We start from the raw sequence: 18583 nt of genomic DNA, 5'->3' as shown, positions 1-18583 counted from the left end.
AGTTATAATTTTAAGTTTTGTATTACTTTTATATATTTAATTTACTACTCTCTATCAAATTAAATAAAATATAATTTTTAATATAATATTACGTTTTTCAAATTTTCAAAAGAATATCATCCTGATTTTTTGGTGTGTTAATTGTCTATAAATTATTATTATTATTATTATGTATTTTAGTTAAAACGTTAATATACATATGTTTTAACATGTCCTAAAAAATAATTAAAATTTTTAACCAAAATTTATTCACCTAATAAATTACAAATATTTTGATTTTTTCATAAATATTTATTTATTTTTAAATTATTTGATAAATAAAATAATGAATGATTTAAAATATTTTTCTATTATTTTATTAATAACAATTCCAATCAAACAATATAAAAACTAAATATTGATATTCTCATTTCACCTAACATTTTTGATATAATAATTTTTTTATAATAATGTTTAAAATTTAAATTTATTCAAAAACTAAAATATACTAATTTTAATAATTAATGACTTAACATAACATTACGTGGATCATATGGATGAATTACCGCTTAAATAAAAACAAAAAACACATAAATATGTGTGTGTGTATAAATATCTGGCTCTACTAACTGCATGACGTGGACGATCCACAGTGGCAGATTCGGTACAGATATTTTCCCAGCTAAAATATCTATCCTACGAGGAACAATGTTTGCTCTTCTTCTTTGACCTCCAATTTGCATGAAACTACCAAAAAACCCATGCCTCCCAATAAATATCTCGCCCGAATTTTCTTTTACCGGATTTATATAAATAGACAACCAAAACTTTAAAAAACCAAACAAATAATCACATGGCATAGCACAATACGTGAAGAAAATGTAAACATGATTACAAAGAAAATAGAAAAATAAATAGATTTATCCAACCTTTGATTTTAATTTCTAAGAAATAATTTTTATTTTCCAAAATAAAATAATATAACCACATCCTTTGTTTTGATAGAAAAAGTCGGAAAAGTGTGAAACCAGGTGAAGTCGGAACGGAAATTGGAACGGTAAACTAGTATTACATGTTTTGATCTTGTAGTTACATATACATTAAACTAACTAATTAAACAAGTTGATCGATATAAATCTAATTTAAACCTTAATTTTATATATATTTAAAAAAAATAAAATATTGATATTATTTTAATCATAATTGTTGAACAATCAATTCTTATTAATTTCGTGTATGCGAGAAAAGTATATCCGATAAATCAGATCGAGTTTAAGATCCGTGTACGATGAGATTCATACTTGTTTGAACAAGGTGAGGCAATTTCACGTGGAGCTATATTATGTTAGGCCGATGATATGACATGGTTTTCGTTCAAAATCCAAATCGATGGCATTTCCGTAATTTCGATTCCTTTCTCGTCCAATTCCCTCACGTCCCCGAAAGATATCTCCCGTCACACTCAACACAGTATATATATTCATGTGTGACACATGTAATGCATATAGGAGCAGGAATTTGGAGTGGTGAGGCAGATATGGGGATGGAGGAAAGCCAAGAGGAAGAGGAGGAGGAGTTGTTTCGCATGAGCTGTGGGAAGCGGTTGAAATTCGATGGCGGAATGGAGCAGGATGAGGTGGAGCTGGCGTCGCGCATCGGGGAAGATCGAGTGTTCTACGCGCCGGCGGCGCTTCCGACGTCGATCGTTGTGTCGGATGCGATGGAACCGGATTTTCCTATCATTTACGTCAACACTGTCTTCGAATTCTCCACCGGATTTCGCGCGCACGAAGTCCTTGGTCGCAACTGGTAATTTCCATTCACAGTTAGTTTGTGCGAATATGCTTTGCTATTTTTATTATTTTATTTTTTGCAGAATTTCCTTGATTTGATTTTTTTTATCGCTTCTGTGCCATAAATTGAATTTGATTTGAACTTCTGTGCTAAAACATTTTACGAATATCCTCTTAACTGACTCGTTAATTATTTATTTATTTTTGGTGCGATGTGGTGGTGGCAGGTAGATTTTTTCTGTTTATTTTCTTCGTCTTTTAAAAATTCTGAGTGGCAATTTGTGAAGATCTAGGAAATTCCTTGGTCCTCTATTTAGTCCCTGTGTTAGTGCTATCAGTTAATGCTTGATGATAGATCCTCATGCCCATCCCCAGACTCTGTCCGTGGCAAGGAAAATTCCAACTATCAAAATTCATTTAGAAATTATCTGCTACATCTCCATTGAGATTGTTTCGAGAAGTATGTTTTGTGGATTTATTTTGTCTTCTGGGTTTGAAATAATCAAGCTTGGAAAATGAAGCATGCCATATGTCCACGTGTGTTTTTTACTGGGTACTTTGTCAGCTAATTTTATTGAGCAAGTGCTCGTTTGTATATCTGCTACAATGCTGCATTTCATTTTAAGCAGTTGGCTTAACGGAGTTTTAATACGGGAGGAAAAAGCAAAAGGTGTTTTTAAATGAACGCTATATGCCCTAGAATGAGTACCTCTATCTTTGCATGGAGGAATTGTGTGTTGTCCGTGGTGGCGTATATGTCTTTTCTCTTCCATAAACAGACCGCCTAAAGACGTGACAATTTCAGTATCACCCACAAGTCATTTACACTCCCTATATTTGCTTCTGGAAAAAAATCGAAGGACGAAAATGTCAGTATATGGAGACTATATGCGGGCAATTGCATCTATTGGTAATACTAATTTTGGGATCGAAACACGATTGCTAACACGTTACCATCTTAATGTGAAAGAAATTTGACAAACTGTATCTATTTACAGTGTCAATCATGTAGCCGACTGTAAATTATTTGAGATGGGATCAGGAAGTCATAGGTTTGGCCCATAGGATCATTGACCTGGTCGAATGAGACTTGAAGTGCACTGTTTGTGAAATACTCACCAAGTTTGTTTCAAAACAATACGTGGGTACTGATGTGTCAAAATGGTGATCTGATTGAGATCCAATGGGGGCATTAAGATGTTTTTTATTGGAGTAATCTAAGGGTTTGTGGTTGATGATATATGGTCATTACTACCCTGCATTATACAGGAGCTCTATGTGGCGACATCCGCTGTTAGCCGTTCTTATTAGACATAACTGTTTGCACTACTTTGACCGACATAATCCATGGAAATAATTAGTTTGAGGGATCAACTGTGGAACAGCTGAAGAATATCAGATGTCTCATTGCTTGTGGCTTTTAGGGGAATCCACCCACACATTGATTTTCGAAGCGAGACACAATTATTGGGCAACACATAGTAAGTTGTTACTGATGGAAAGACTAGAACTCAAAATGAAGGTTAGTGTGCTAATATCTATTGTTGATCATTTCATGTCAAGGCATTCAATGCAGTAGATCTTCTTTTCGTTTCGTATAGTAATGTGTCAGCACCAAAACTAGCAACCGTCAATCAAATACTATTCTTAGGATCTTTGTACCCGTGAAATTTACGAGCTAGAACGGACTTATGGGTTATGTTGTTCTGTTTAGCGAGTCTCTATTCATGGTGCTGCTGGAATTGGAAAAGCTATTCATGAATTGGCTTGTTTAGCATTCCTTGATTGATTTGGGTTTATATTAGATTTTTATTGAAATAGAGCATCATGGATATAGAGGAGTCATCTAGTTGGTTTTATTTACTTTAGGGACTAATGCTACTTGATGATAATGATGAATTCATTTCTGTTACTAAATGTGTTTTTCCGATAGCTCTTATTTGAGAGGTGATATTCTTGCTGTTGATCAATTATGTGTTGGTATGCCCTTGCCCAAGTGCATGCACGCAAATGCTACTTTAATCTAGATACTTATTAATTGAAAATTAAAGAATATATGACGTGCATTAAATTCTTCAGTCGGTTCCTGCAATTCAGAGACCCGCATGCCAATAGGCGTCATCCTTTGGTGGATCCTGTTGTGGTTTCTGAGATCAGAAGATGTATTGAGGAAGGCATTGAATTTCAAGGCGAGCTCCTTAACTTCAGGAAAGATGGTACTCCCTTGGTGAACATGCTAAGACTTATTCCGATTCATAGTGATGACGGCATGGTTACCCATGTTATAGGCGTCCAAATATTTACTGAAGCCAAACTAGATCTGAACAATGTATCGTATCCAGTTTTCAAAGAAACTTGTCAACAGCATAGCCACAAGTCAAGTGAGCCCTTTTACCAGGGCGGACAGTTACAATACACCCATCATCTGGAAATGTGTGGAATCCTACAACTATCAGATGAAGTACTAGCTCAAAATATTTTGTGCCGCTTAACGCCTAGGGATGTTGCATCGATTGGATCAGTCTGCAGAAGGATTCGGCTATTAACAAAGAACGAGCATGTGAGGAAAATGGTATGCCAAAATGCATGGGGAAGAGACGTAACTGGTGCACTGGAATTGATGACAAAGAGATTAGGATGGGGACGTTTGGCTAGGGAATTGACAACTCTTGAAGCAGTTCGTTGGAAGAAGTTGACAGTTGGTGGGGCAGTTGAGCCTTCACGTTGCAATTTCAGTGCATGTGCTGCTGGAAATAGGCTGGTCTTGTTTGGAGGTGAAGGAGTCAATATGCAGCCAATGGATGACACATTTGTCCTTAACCTTGACGCAACAAACCCAGAGTGGCGTCGTGTGATTGTTAAATCTTCTCCTCCAGGACGCTGGGGTCACACACTCTCGTGTTTGAATGGTTCCTGGTTGGTGTTGTTCGGTGGGTGTGGTAGTCAAGGATTGCTGAATGATGTTTTTGTTCTTGACTTAGACGCCAAACATCCAACATGGAGAGAAGTGTTTGGTGGAACACCTCCTCTCCCTAGATCTTGGCATAGTTCTTGTACTCTGGGGGGCTCAAAGCTAGTCGTGTCTGGTGGGTGCACCGATGCCGGGGTCCTCCTCAGTGACACGTTTTTGTTGGATCTCAACATGGACAAACCTACATGGAAAGAAATTCCCAGTCCCTGGACTCCGCCATCTAGATTAGGCCATTCACTTTCTGTTTATGGGAAAACGAAAATCTTGATGTTCGGCGGTCTTGCTAAGAGTGGTCACCTGCAGTTGAGATCAGGGGAAGCCTATACAATGGATATGGACGATGAAAAGCCACAATGGAGGCAGCTCGAGTGTTTTGGTGGCCAAAACGCGGTTATTCCACCTCCCAGACTCGATCACGTTGCAGTGACGTTGCCTTGTGGGAGGATCATAGTTTTTGGTGGTTCAATATCTGGGCTTCACTCTCCGTCTCAGCTCTTTCTGTTGGATCCCGCTGAAGAAAAACCATCCTGGAGGATAGTGAATGCAGCCGGGCAGCCACCTAAGTTCGCTTGGGGTCATAGCACGTGTATAGTCGGGGGAACTCGGGTTCTTGTTCTGGGTGGACACACCGGAGAAGAATGGATACTAAGTGAATTGCATGAGTTGTGCTTAGCATCTCATCAAGATTTTAATCCTTGAAGTTGGAGCCCCTATTTTTCAATATAATGTTGCTTTCCACGAATTTGCAGTGTCTTGTTTTCTAATTGTGTGCATATTTTTTTTCGCGTTGCTGGTGAAATATTTATGTTAAAATGACTCTTGGTCATGTTATATTTGTGTTATTAAAGATATGTTAATCATATTCTCCTAGTTTTTTGAATGGCCAAATTTATGTATTTGCACCAACATGAAACTTATGAGTCAAAAAATTAAATAATTATTTTAAGTATTCATGTAAAAAAATCATCTTTGACTTTCTTAATTTTAATAATATAATATTTAAGAATCTGAATAAAAAAATTTAATATTTAAGAATCTAATAAATTGAGGGCAAACTTACAATAACTCACTACTTCCCTTCTCAACTTTCTCCTTACTCTCTATCCCTACAATTCTTTGTTTTAACTCCATAATTTTCTAAAATTGCCCAAATTACCCTTACTCTTCCTATTTATGGTACGTGACATTATTTAACCTATCGAGCATATTCTTAAATGCTTATAGCCTCAAGACATACAGCTACACAAGATTTTCAGCCTATATATCATACTCAAATGACCGATTTTTTTTATATAAATTACACATCATGCTTCTGTAAATAAATTGAACAGTTTGCCTATTTGACCAACGTACAGTCGGGTTATATCCACCGGGTTTTACAGAACAGGCTGCTCCTCACAGCCTAACCACACAGTCGCAACAGATGGTTCCTGACACAGATTCCTTCAACAGCACTTAGCAGCAACCCTATTTCATTTATTACCTCAGGGTGTATAGTAAAATAGTTCAATTTTGAGGCTAATCCATGAGGAGCAAAGCCTTGGTTCTTTTATTCAAACATAACAAATTATTATTACATAGTAACCTCATGTAGAGGAGGAGAAACTTGTTTAGCTACTAATATTAGCTGAACTTATAACACACAAACTTTAAAAGAAAATATTATGAATTGTTTTGAAGAAAAACGAAGAGGTTGAGTTATGTCTTCATATTCCCTCTGTCATCTTATTTATAGAAGCCCTTTGCGGATTTGAATCCCGGACTTCAATTCTTGGCATAACTTTTCTTTAATATCTTCCAGCTGTGATTGACATTATCTCTTGAGTGGGTCGAGTGAGTGGTTGAGTGGTCCCTCCACTTGAATTGTCTTCTTCCTAGATTATTAATCTAGAAACAACTCGTTCTTCTGACCTTATCTCCTGACACAACCAATAGATATGTGTTTGTATCAGCTGGGATCTCGTTCCCTTCTTCTCTTAACAGTTTGTAGAGATCTTTAGTATTCATCAGCTGCTTTCTTATTCTCTTGATGCGTCTTTTAGAAACCTTTAAATATGTATAATACATTTTTCTTCAGGTTTCGACTTTGTTCTTGTGTATTTTTACTGGTTCTCATTTACTCTATTTATAGTTGTAACTGGGTCCAATTTTCCTTGTTCATTTAGTGGGTGAGTCACATGCTCACTATCTTTTGTGGGGAATCTTTTGCTTTTGTTATCCCCAAGAAAAAGTGATTAGGTTCATATGTCCACTTATTTTTGTCGATAAATCTTAAACTTTTGATGTCCCCGAGGAAAACGTGATTGTGGTCCTTCACCACTTGGTCCTGTCTCGGCAAAATGCTTCTTGTCCGACCGAGGTCTGAAACCCTTGCCAAATTCTGGCTCCTTTTGATTCGGGCACTCTGGGCAGATCTCTTCTGACCATCTTCCCACATGAGCCATATTGTAGAATTTCCGACGAGTTTCTTTACTCCCTGACAACTTGCTATTCCACAGAAGATTTTTTTTCTTTTCGAATAAAACTTCTGCAAAACTTGTGGTTTTTTCTGTCATAGTATTTAACAGGAATGATCCGTTTACCGAATTATGATAAAATTTAAACGAAAACTTGACTTTGTCCATCTCAGTTAGACAGACCCATAAACCCAATGCTCTTCTGGTAGAAATATCGTCTTCAGTAATTGAAGCAACAAGGGGTGTTTCTTCTGACGGAGGATCCTTGATAAATTTATGAACATTTGTATCAGACTTCCTTAACTTGATAAAATGAAAATCTTCATGAGAGCCTTTTCCTGCTGGTTTTGGTGCTGTACTGAAAAATTATAGCTCCAGAATATCTCATCTGGACAAATAATCATTGCCCAAGTTTCATGAACAATTTCCTGGATCCATTTTGGTAAATCTGAGATTTCTGGGAAGCTTGGTGACGTGGTATAACTGAGGCAAGAGCCCCGAATTCATACCAAGCTTTAGCCTACTTTGGATATGAATTTGGTTTCATCCATACCCTTGAAATAGTACCGGATTCTTCTAAACGCTCCGAAGATCTTAGAGAAATTCAAAAGACAACACATAATTATGGCAATATGTTGTATTATGTACCCCAAAATATGGAGAAAATCCTTGAAAACTAGGAAGAAATTCTTGGAATATTAAATGATATTCGAACAAACCTTCGGTACTGAACCCCTGTTACATCAACAAGAGAAGACCAAAGTAGTGTTAAAACCTTTGACTTGAAGAAGAAAAAACGATCAATCTCATTAAATCTGTCTCAGAAAAGAAATTAATTTGATGACAACTTTAGAAATGATTGGTTTCGAGGATCTCCAAGACCTTGCAGAATCATTTGCAAATCTCAAGGTCGTGGATCTGAAGATGAACACAATGGGAGGTGAACAACCCTCCATAACCTGGTCATCTTCTCAGGAACCACAAAGGGAAAGTGTAGGATCTCAAAATATAAATATGAGAGAATCCCAAACCGATTTTCATACTGGTGGAGAGTCACACCCAGCGAGAACAAGGTCAAGAAAAAATCAAATTCCTCTACACCAAACACCCTAAAAGAAATATGTTTTAGAACCTATACATCCTTATGGAGTTATGCTTAACGTAGATGTATTAGATTTCAAAAACAGAGGATATCTCATAGATAGTTGAACATCCGCTATGAGAATTGCAGCATGAACACTTGATCTCAATAGAGAAGGATTTATTAAATTTCTGGAATTGAGTCTTATGGGATCAGTTAAAATTGCTTGGGACATGAATTCGGTAGAAACCAAAGAATCAGTCCTAGCTGGAGAATCTATTAGTGAGATAGCTGGAAGAATGACTACTCTTTTTAAAGCACAATTTATAGGGGTTGACTATTTTAACAGTCAAGATACAGAGAAGAAAAAGAACTATACTCAACCTCTGTATAGTCTTGAATTACATGACATATGTTTAGTGGATGAATAAATTATGTTATTCACTAAATATAAATGGAATTCAGAGGTCGAAGAAGATATAGCAATGCAGCTTTTTTCGCTAAAATGCCAAGTCCCTGGAGAGAAATGTTCATAAGGGAATATGTTCCCTGGCAATCCAGATACATTGGCACGAAGAGCCTCTTTTCTCAAAGGAAAATTGGCAGAATGGTGTCATTTGGCAGCATTACAAAAGAATTACAAACGATTAAGGGGTATTAACAAATGAACTCCTTTGTGTTGTAAGGAAAATGATCTTCCAACAACTATTGGAAGTAAACCACAAAGGCAAAAGATGAAAAGTTTTGATACTCATCCTTATGCTAGAAGTAGAAGAAGTTCTTGGAAACCAAGAACAGTTTGATCCAGACAAAAGGCCAGATCTTATAAATCTGGGCAAAGAAGTGGACCATCAAGAGTAGAATATCATCTCAAGCATCGAGTACATATCGAATCACATGAAGAACACCTACAAAGAAAACTTTCAGAAGAGCTCATACTCGGGCTAATAAAAGCTTTAAAGATTGTAATTTCTGGACATGTGGAGCCACATGTCATATCTCAACCAATTGTCCAGAAAATGAAAAAAGAGGAATAAAATGCTTCGATCCAACCCCAGATATTGAAGAAGCAGTTTATTATAAGGATCTTATTCAGGTATACCGATTTGAGGATATTGTCTCAGATGAAAGTATATATGAAGAAGAAGAAGTCTTAAGTCAGGAAGGATATGATGGATCGGAATCAGAATTTGACTGAAGATGAGGTGTTTTGACACAAAACACATGAGGATTTGTCTGGTTTTTTTAGCCAGACAACAATATATCATAACACGGTCAAAGGATCATGAGAGAAAACCCTAGTCTTTAGAGATATCAGGGATTCTCTGCAAAACAGGTAGAAAAATTCTTAGGAAGTCTTGGCATAAGAAATAGAAAGCATCATCTAATCTATAAAGTTTCCAGAAGAGAAATGTCAATCCAAAGGAACTTACATGAAACAGAATGGAGATGCAGTTAATTCTTTTTGAAGAAATTAAGGAGGAATTGCAAAACTCAAGATAAAAGTAGCACGAACCATGTCATGGATCCATATTGGAGTAATCTAGATAATGATAAAAGCTACTTTTAAAGGGAATACATTCACCTATTGGTATTGCCATATGCGATAAAATAATGGGTAACCTTCAAGACTCGGTACTGGGAACAATCTTAGGAAATCTCTGTGCAAAAAAAATTGTTGGACTAATCTATCTTAGAATTGCCTACAATATGACAGATCGAGATTTCAGCCGAGCTTTGACGTTGCATCAGAACTTCAAAGAAAAAAGCTGATGAAAGAGGGTATTAGACCGTATTCTATTACATATCAAATTTCATATGCTCTATTTAATATACATCATTCAGAATTGTTTATTAGAAATGAATTTATTGAAATACCTGAGATATTTGAAAATGTTTTCCAGACCATTTATTCAGAAAGAGTTGAGTTTTCCTTAGTACAGAAAAAAGATATCCAAATACAAGACAAACCAATTCTACAGAAGAATCAAAGTCTTATATTAGAATTAAGAAGACTATCTTTTCAGGGAGAGATAACTACAAGTTACAGGTGGGGAAAACACCTGTCCAATAAACCCAACAGGAGTCAAAAAGCTTTTCCACAATAGGAAAGCTTAGATGTCCAGAAGGGTGGAAGGAAGTAGAAATAGTATTTGATTTTACGAAACAAAGGAATCAATATCCTTGTAATACCTTATACTATTTAGAACAACCTATGATAGGAACTTAATAATGAATGATCAATATCGGAGAATTAGAAGTTCATATCAAGGGAATTCCAAGAAAAAAATCAGATCGATTGGTTCTTGGGCTAGATTTTTTTGAGGAACATAAACCTTGGAAACATCTAGAATATGGAATGGAGTTTATGGCAGAAGATAGGACGTGGAAAATCTAATGACCACAAGTTCATTCTTGATATACATTCCAGTCGGGATGTTATACGAACAATATAAAGCAGAATACTTTGCTGCTTATATTGATTCAGGTGCGGGAATCTGTACAGCAAAAAGAGGAGTTTTTCCAAATAATTTGGAATAAGAATTACCAAAAATTGCTGGAAGAGATTTCTTTAGAAGAATCTTAATCTTGTGTAAGGGGATTAAGATGACCGAAATCGTAATTGGAGGTGATGGACAAACGCCTTGGTATAAGGTAAAAACACACCGATTTATTTTCATGATACAAGAGCTGATATTCTGCTAGAAAATAATTTCTTACAAATGTTTAAGTCCTATACACAAGAAAATGAGACTAGAAGATTAGTGTTCACAACACCATGTGATCACAAAGTTATAGTGTAAGGCCCGAGAATTTGATTACCGTAATCTGAAATGATTTGGTGATAATTGATAGGATTATAGACAGAATGAATTAGACTGAAAAGACGAAAGAAAACACGGAATATGTGCGAGGGCAGAAGTTGGCGCATATGCGCGACATGGATGGGCGCATATGCGCGATCATGGCAGAGAAGTTGGCGCATATGCGCCGGATGGAGGCGCGCATATGCGCGAGTTGTAATGCACCGAGATAGTAAGTCTCGCGCATATGCGCGGGGCTTGGGCGCGCATATGCGCGAGTTATGCAGAATGAAAAAGTGCCACTTGCCCCTTACATGCAACGTGTGTGTATATATATTTACATATCAGTCTTTGGAAAATTGGAAAGAAAGAAACGAGAGCCGAGGGAATTCTCAAATTTTAAATCGTAGAGTTGTGGTTTCTGCAAAATCCGTCCGTCTGAATTTGAATCCGAGTACAGTAACGAGTTCCTAGCGACGACAGCTACAATAGGACGTAAGTTTTATTGAATTATGGTATCATTTGAAATTATGATATTGGGGGAATTGTGATTTGACCGATATATTGTGTTCTGGGTATACTGATCAGTATATAATTGAAGTCAGATCGAAGAACGGACTGTTTATGTAATTGTTATGATTTTCGGAAGTGATATGATTGAGATTGCGCAGATTTGATGTTTGACTTGTTATTATTGAAGATTATGATTCGTATTGATATTGATTATGAGTTGTGGTATTATATCTGTGATGTTGAGATTGACGGGGCTATCAAGACTGTATTGTTATGCCGTCGAAACATCAGTAGATTGATTGTGATCAGATTCAGTATTGATTGAGATTGTATCATGATATCGTTGATATGGATCAGATTATGTTTGATTTGAGTATTGATCAGAACATGTTTTGAATTGAGTTATACATTGATACAGTGTATTCGATATTGTCATATCAGATTTGATATGGACAGATTTGACTTCGATACTTCGACTTCGTCAGACCGAGAAGAGAAAGGTATAAATTGATGTTGATGCGGGATTGCACAACTCGAGTTGACTTGACTTGAGTTTCCCAAAATCACATATTTACCTTATCGCATTGATATTTGCAATTGAATGAAATTGATATATTTGATCTATTGATTTATGTATTGAGTCATAGGTGGATACGCCTAGGCAGAGACGATTGATCTCGTGACAGGGGTGCCTGATAGTGATGGAATCGTCACGGGCACATTGCACATTGTCACAAGATACTGATTTGGCGAAAGTGCCAAAGTCTGTGACGGATAGGTCAAGACACCGGACGTTTGGTTATATCGAAGTGGATAGAATTGAAGTTTTTTCTATTAATGATGTTCGATATGGAAAGAGCCAAAGTCCGTGAATAAGAACGTGCCACCACCCCGATCGGGAGTGTAGGTGGGTGTATGTTCTTATTCAGATCGGGATCCCTAGATTAGGATGAGTCGAGTCAGAGTCTGTGAGTCACGGAGTGTGATTCAGAGTTTGTATTGATTTATGTTTCTGATTCGATACATGTTATGAATATCGATTTCATGCTTTTATATCTGTTTATATGAAATGCATGTATACATGATTTATACTGGGAATGTAATTCTCACCGAAATTATCCGGCTGTTGTCTTGTTTGTATGTGTGCTTGACAACAGGTGGGACAAGATCAGGATCATGATCAGGAAGAGGATGAGAGATTATAGTTAGCGTGGAGATCCGGGCCCAGAAGCAGAATAGGATTCAGCACTTGATGTATAGATGTTGAACCTAGTTGAGATAGAAACTTGTAGTACATGATTTGTACTTTTATACTGACATGTATATTAAATAGATTACATTACGTTTCCACATTTATATTTTAAAAAGAAAATTTAGTCCCACTTTTCTTAATTGTTATATTTGACAGTAATAATGATTAAGACATGAATTAGCGTCCGGGTCCCCACAACAGGTGGTATCAAAGCAATTGGTCTAGAACTGTAGGTTCTTGAGACTAAGACAGAAGCTAGTGAGCGGGGTAGAATGAGTTTTCTTTCCTTGCATGTGATTGCTAGCATGTGATTTATTATAATGTTGAATTACATTGTATATGCTAATATTGCAAGATGTGTTTACTGTTTTTAAAGATACATGTTACCTGAATATCTGAGTTGATTTGGTAATGTGTATTATTTGAGAATGAATCAGAACCAATTCTTGATCAGAGGTAAGCTGATCAGAAAGGGACTGGGACGGATTTGTCTCATGTGATTGCTAACTCTTGTGATCATCAGATATCCCTCCTCGAAGAATTCCAGAACGAAGAAATACTTTGACCGATCAGATGGATGTGTCAGAAACTTTGATGGAAACACAGTTGATGAGGTTTCAGTCCTTGCAACCGCCGATTCTGAGGGGTATTGAGACGACGACTGATTGTGAGAGTTGGCTTGACGATATCGAGATGCTATTTGATTCACTCGATTACCCAGATGAACAGAGAGTTAAACTGATTGGGCACCAGTTACGGGAAGTCGCAAAGAGTTGGTGGATCGCAACCAAAGAAACCCTAAAACAGCATGGTACAGTGATTACGTGGAAAGTCTTTAAAGCTGAATTCTATAAAAGGTTTTTCCCGGGTTCGTATCTGGAGGACAAGAGGGCAGAGTTTGAAAATTTGAAATAGGGACAGCTAAACATTGAAGAATATGTTGCTAAATTCTCTACTTTGCTACGTTTTGCACCTCACGTGGCTGTGAATGATGAAGTTGTAACTGACCGGTTTATCAATGGATTGAATCCTGAAATACTTGCATTGGTAAATGTGGAGCGACCCTATACTTTTTCTGACGCCTTGAATAGAGCAAAGAGAGCCGAGGCAAGTTTGATTCGACAACAAGAAAGGTTATATGTGATCCAATCTCAGAAACAACAACAATCTCCAGTCCAATTCCTACAATCCCCTTTTGAAATTGGAGGTTGGTAGTAGTAGTATTGGGAAGAAAGAACAGTTGAAAGCTCGAAAGTAGCAGTTCAAGAAGTTAGGGAGTGGTTCATCTAGCTCCAGTAGTTCTAGCCCGAGTTATACCGGGGTCTATTGTAGAACTTGTGGAGGAAGACATCTCACAGAGCAATGCCAAGGAGTGTATGGTAGTTGCAACATTTGCAAACAACAAGGACACTTTGCTAGAGTTTGTCCACAGAGAGGTTCCCGAAGATTCCAGGGAGCAGAATCATCTGGATCAGTGACTCAGATCGATAGATCATCTTCTGTTGTTCGCTCTTTCCAACCACCCTCTACTCAGACACAACCAGGGCCAGAAGGAAGCCAGAGTGGTGGTAGTAATCGAGGAATGGATCCAGGATGCACTTGAGGATGTAGTGGCAGGTAATCGATCTTTTATGATTATTTTGCATATATATATATTGAGAAATATTAGTACATCCTGTATATGATTTCTGAATAAATTGCACTGATATATGCTTTATCTGTTGAATCCGTATTTACTGCAGTAGTTATCTCCTTACCTGTTGGGAAAGAGGTTTGATATTAGTGAATTCCGTGAGACATCGGATACTGCAATAGGATAAGAATGAGATTGAGTTAGCTTGTGTTGTACTGGTGTTATCTGATTCTGACCGCATTATTGATATTGATGTGTTGACCAAGTACAGAGCTATCGCAGACTATTTCCAGGAAATGGTAAGATTCAGACCTGAAATGGCCGAAGAATGAACATGGTATGGTAAGGATTCTGGATTTAGAATACCTTTGATATATGTGATGTTCATGACTCGATGATTATCGAAAGGAACGGAGTGATTCCTTATATATTCAGTTGATTTACTAAGATGGAGCGTATCATTGACTGATTTGCCAGTGACAGGAGCGTTGCTAAAGTCGTCCTAGATGAGCTTCCGGGTTTGCCTTTAATCAAGAAGATTGATTTCAGCCTTGACTCGATATCAGGTACTGTTATTATCTCTTGAACTTTGTGCCGAATGATACTAATTGAATTGAAATATCAGTTAAAAGATTTACGGCCTGAGAGTTACATCTGATTAAATGTTTCTCGTTCGGGATGTATCAGCTATATTGGTGAGTTGATAAACTCCGTGTTCAGAATATTTTGAGGATTCTCTGATTAGTTGATCTATGATATTCTCGTATATTCGAAGATTATGACTGATTTTGTTGAATATCTGAGTATTGTATTGAATATTCTGGGAACTGGAAAGTGGTATACAGAAACTGTTGAAATGTGCATCTTGATTGAGACAGATTATATTCAGGGCTTGTTATATCTGAAAATGATATATTTGTTGATCTAGCACGGTGAAGCCGTGATTAGTTGGCTGAGATTGATATCAGTGTCAGAAATTTGTAGTTGCACGAGTTTAGCAGGCTACTGTATATGATTGTTATTTTGTATTGCTTGAGAATGATTATTTTCTGCAGCAGTATTTGATACAGATTGTATACAGTTGAGACTCGATACTGTTCAAGCCGAATCAGAGCTTATTTTGAGAGTTAAAACAGTTCAGAAAGTTGATCAGAATGGGCAGAACTTGATTATCGATAGTCAGAGCAAAGTACCGATCAGAATATCATGTATGTGATACTGCAATGTATATGAATAACCGATGAGTTGTGCCAGATATTTCGGATTTGAAAGGACAAGATATTGTCAGAATTGTACAATAATCGATTCAACATTCCTACTGATTACTGAAATATATATGATAATTTGAAAAGACAGTTTTGATAGAAACAGATGAGATCAGATGTGGCAGAGTTTGTACTAAAATGTCTGAATTTCCGACAGATGAAGACAGAAAGAATAAAACCAGGAGATTGGTTATATAGCTTATCGATTCCTGAATGGAAATGAGATCACATTCCCAGGGATATCGTGATGAAGCTACTGCAATACTCCTGAGATTGAGTATTGATTTGAGTTAAGAATGACAGACTGATCAAGTCTGCAAGTTTTATTTCGTACATGTAGATGTACATATATGACTAGATTACTGAGATATCTGTCAGAAAAGTGATCAGATTACACAGAGTGCCGAGAGTTGATTATATTAGACCGTGATTTTGGTTGACTTTGCACGTTTGGCAGAGTATACAGCAAGAGTTGGGTACAAGATTATATCCGAGTACTGCATATCATTCACCAACTGACGGACAGTCAGAGTAGATTATCCGGATTCTGGAGAATATGTTTAGAGTTGTAGTGCTTGATTTTAGCACTAATTGGCAGGATTCATTGCCACGATGTGAGTTGTCGTACAGAAATAGCTATCAGACGAGTATGAAGATAACACCGTTTGAAGCGTTGTACGACAAGAAATGTAGATCCCCTTGTTATTGTAATGATATCTCTGAGATACTGGAAATTGGACCTGATATGATCAGAGATATGACTGAGGAAGTGAAGCTGATTCAGAAAAGAATGACGACAGCTCTGAATAGATAGACTGAATATGCCAACGTCAGACGACGACCAATGGTATTTGATATAGGAGATTGAATATTGAATTGATTTAGCATAAACAGATTGGATGGCAGAGGACGACGTTGATTGGTTATGAGCTGTTGATTGGTATATACGGATATTGTATAACCAGAATTATGAGATTGATTTTATCAGAGTTACTTCGAGTTATATTATGATATTATATTTCTTGAAGTATTATTCTAGATTGAAATCAGAATCAGTAAAAGAAAGATAATTCAGAATGAAGACTATTCTGCTGTTCAATAGAGTTGTTAGAATAACGAAGAAGCTATTTGGAAGACAGAATCCGAGATAAGATAAAGATTCTAGAATTGTTTCATTGAGGTCAGTTTTCTACTTAATCCATGTACATACCTCCTTCTTGTACCTGATTTGGTATCTGATATGATTACCTGTGAGATACGAGTGATTGTTTGTGATTTCGGGGACGAAATCAGATCTTAGGGGGGGATAAATGTAAGGCCCGAGAATTTGATTACCGTAATTTGAAATGATTTGGTGATAATTGATAGGATTATTGACAGAATGAATTAGACTGAAAAGACGAAAGAAAACACGAAATATGTGCGAGGGCAGAACACCTCGCGCATATGCGCGACAAGGAGCAGCGCATATGCGCGAGAGTGGCAGAAGACCTCACGCATATGCGCGAGAAGTGTGCGCGAATATGCGCGAGCCATGCGAGAAGCCAAAGGGAAGTCCAGAGTAGTTGCGCATATGCGCGACATGGATGGACGCATATGCGCGAGCATGGCAGAGAAGTTGGCGCATATGCGCCGGATGGAGGCGCGCATATGCGGGAGTTGTAATGCACCGAGATAGTAAGTCTCGCGCATATGCGCGGGGCTTGGGCGCTCATATGCGCGAGTCATGCAGAATGAAAAAGTGCCACTTGCCCCTTACATGCAACGTGTGTGTATATATATACATATCAGTCTTTGGAAAATTGAAAAGAAAGAAACGAGAGCCGAGGGAATTCTCAAAATCACATATTTACCTTATCGCATTGATATTTGCAATTGAATGAAATTGATATCTTTGATCTATTGATTTATGTATTGAGTCATAGGTGGATACACCTAGGCAGAGACGATTGATCTTGTGACAGGGGTGCCTGATAGTGATGGAATCGTCACGGGCACATTGCACATTGTCACAAGATACTGATTTGGCGAAAGTGCCAAAGTCTATGACGGATAGGTCAAGACACCGGATGTTTGGTTATATCGAAGTGGATAGAATTGGAGTTTCTTCTATTAATGATGTTCGATATGGAAAGAGCCAAAGTCCGTGAATAAGAACGTGCCACCACCCCGATCGGGAGTGTAGGTGGGTGTATGTTCTTATTCAGATCGGGATCCCTAGATTAGGATGAGTCGAGTCAGAGTCTGTGAGTCACGGAGTGTGATTCAGAGTTTGTATTGATTTATGTTTCTGATTTGATACATGTTATGAATATTGATTTCATGCTTTTATATCTGTTTATATGAAATGCATGTATACATGATTTATACTGGGAATGTAATTCTCACCGAAATTATCCGGCTGTTGTCTTGTTTGTATGTGTGCTTGACAACAGGTGGGACAAGATCAGGATCATGATCAGGAAGAGGATGAGAGATTATAGTTAGCGTGGAGATCCGGGCCCAGAAGCAGAATAGGATTCAGCACTTGATGTATAGATGTTGAACCTAGTTGAGATAGAAACTTGTAGTACATGATTTGTACTTTTATACTGACATGTATATTAAATAGATTACATTACGTTTCCGCATTTATATTTTAAAAAGAAAAAAAAATTTAGTCCCACTTTTCTTAATTGTTATATTTGACAGTAATAATGATTAAGACATGAATTAGCGTCCGGGTCCCCACATATAGTCTAGCGATTAAGAGAGGCATTTTATAGAAAATTGCCCATTCAATTTCGCAGTAAGCGTGGTGATGAAAGAAAACTTCTGAACCCAAAAATTAAATATT

At 37.2% G+C, this 18583-nt stretch overlaps 1 protein-coding gene across 1 annotated transcript; it reads left to right on the top strand.

Moving 5' to 3' along the window:
- The first annotated feature begins 1470 nt into the window (after positions 1–1470).
- On the top strand, positions 1471–5613 carry LOC142532542 (adagio protein 3). Its single transcript, XM_075638824.1, has 2 exons — positions 1471–1788; positions 3852–5613. Exons 1-2 carry the CDS (start codon positions 1478–1480, stop codon positions 5440–5442), a joined length of 1902 nt encoding a protein of 633 aa, XP_075494939.1. The 5' UTR covers positions 1471–1477; the 3' UTR covers positions 5443–5613.
- Positions 5614–18583: the final 12970 nt, after the last annotated feature.

This window comes from Primulina tabacum, chromosome 18 (genome assembly GCF_025594145.1).
Source record: "Primulina tabacum isolate GXHZ01 chromosome 18, ASM2559414v2, whole genome shotgun sequence".
Lineage (NCBI taxonomy): Eukaryota > Viridiplantae > Streptophyta > Magnoliopsida > Lamiales > Gesneriaceae > Primulina > Primulina tabacum.
Note: the sequence above shows the minus strand (reverse complement) of the source record. Positions and strands in the feature narration are given on the sequence as shown.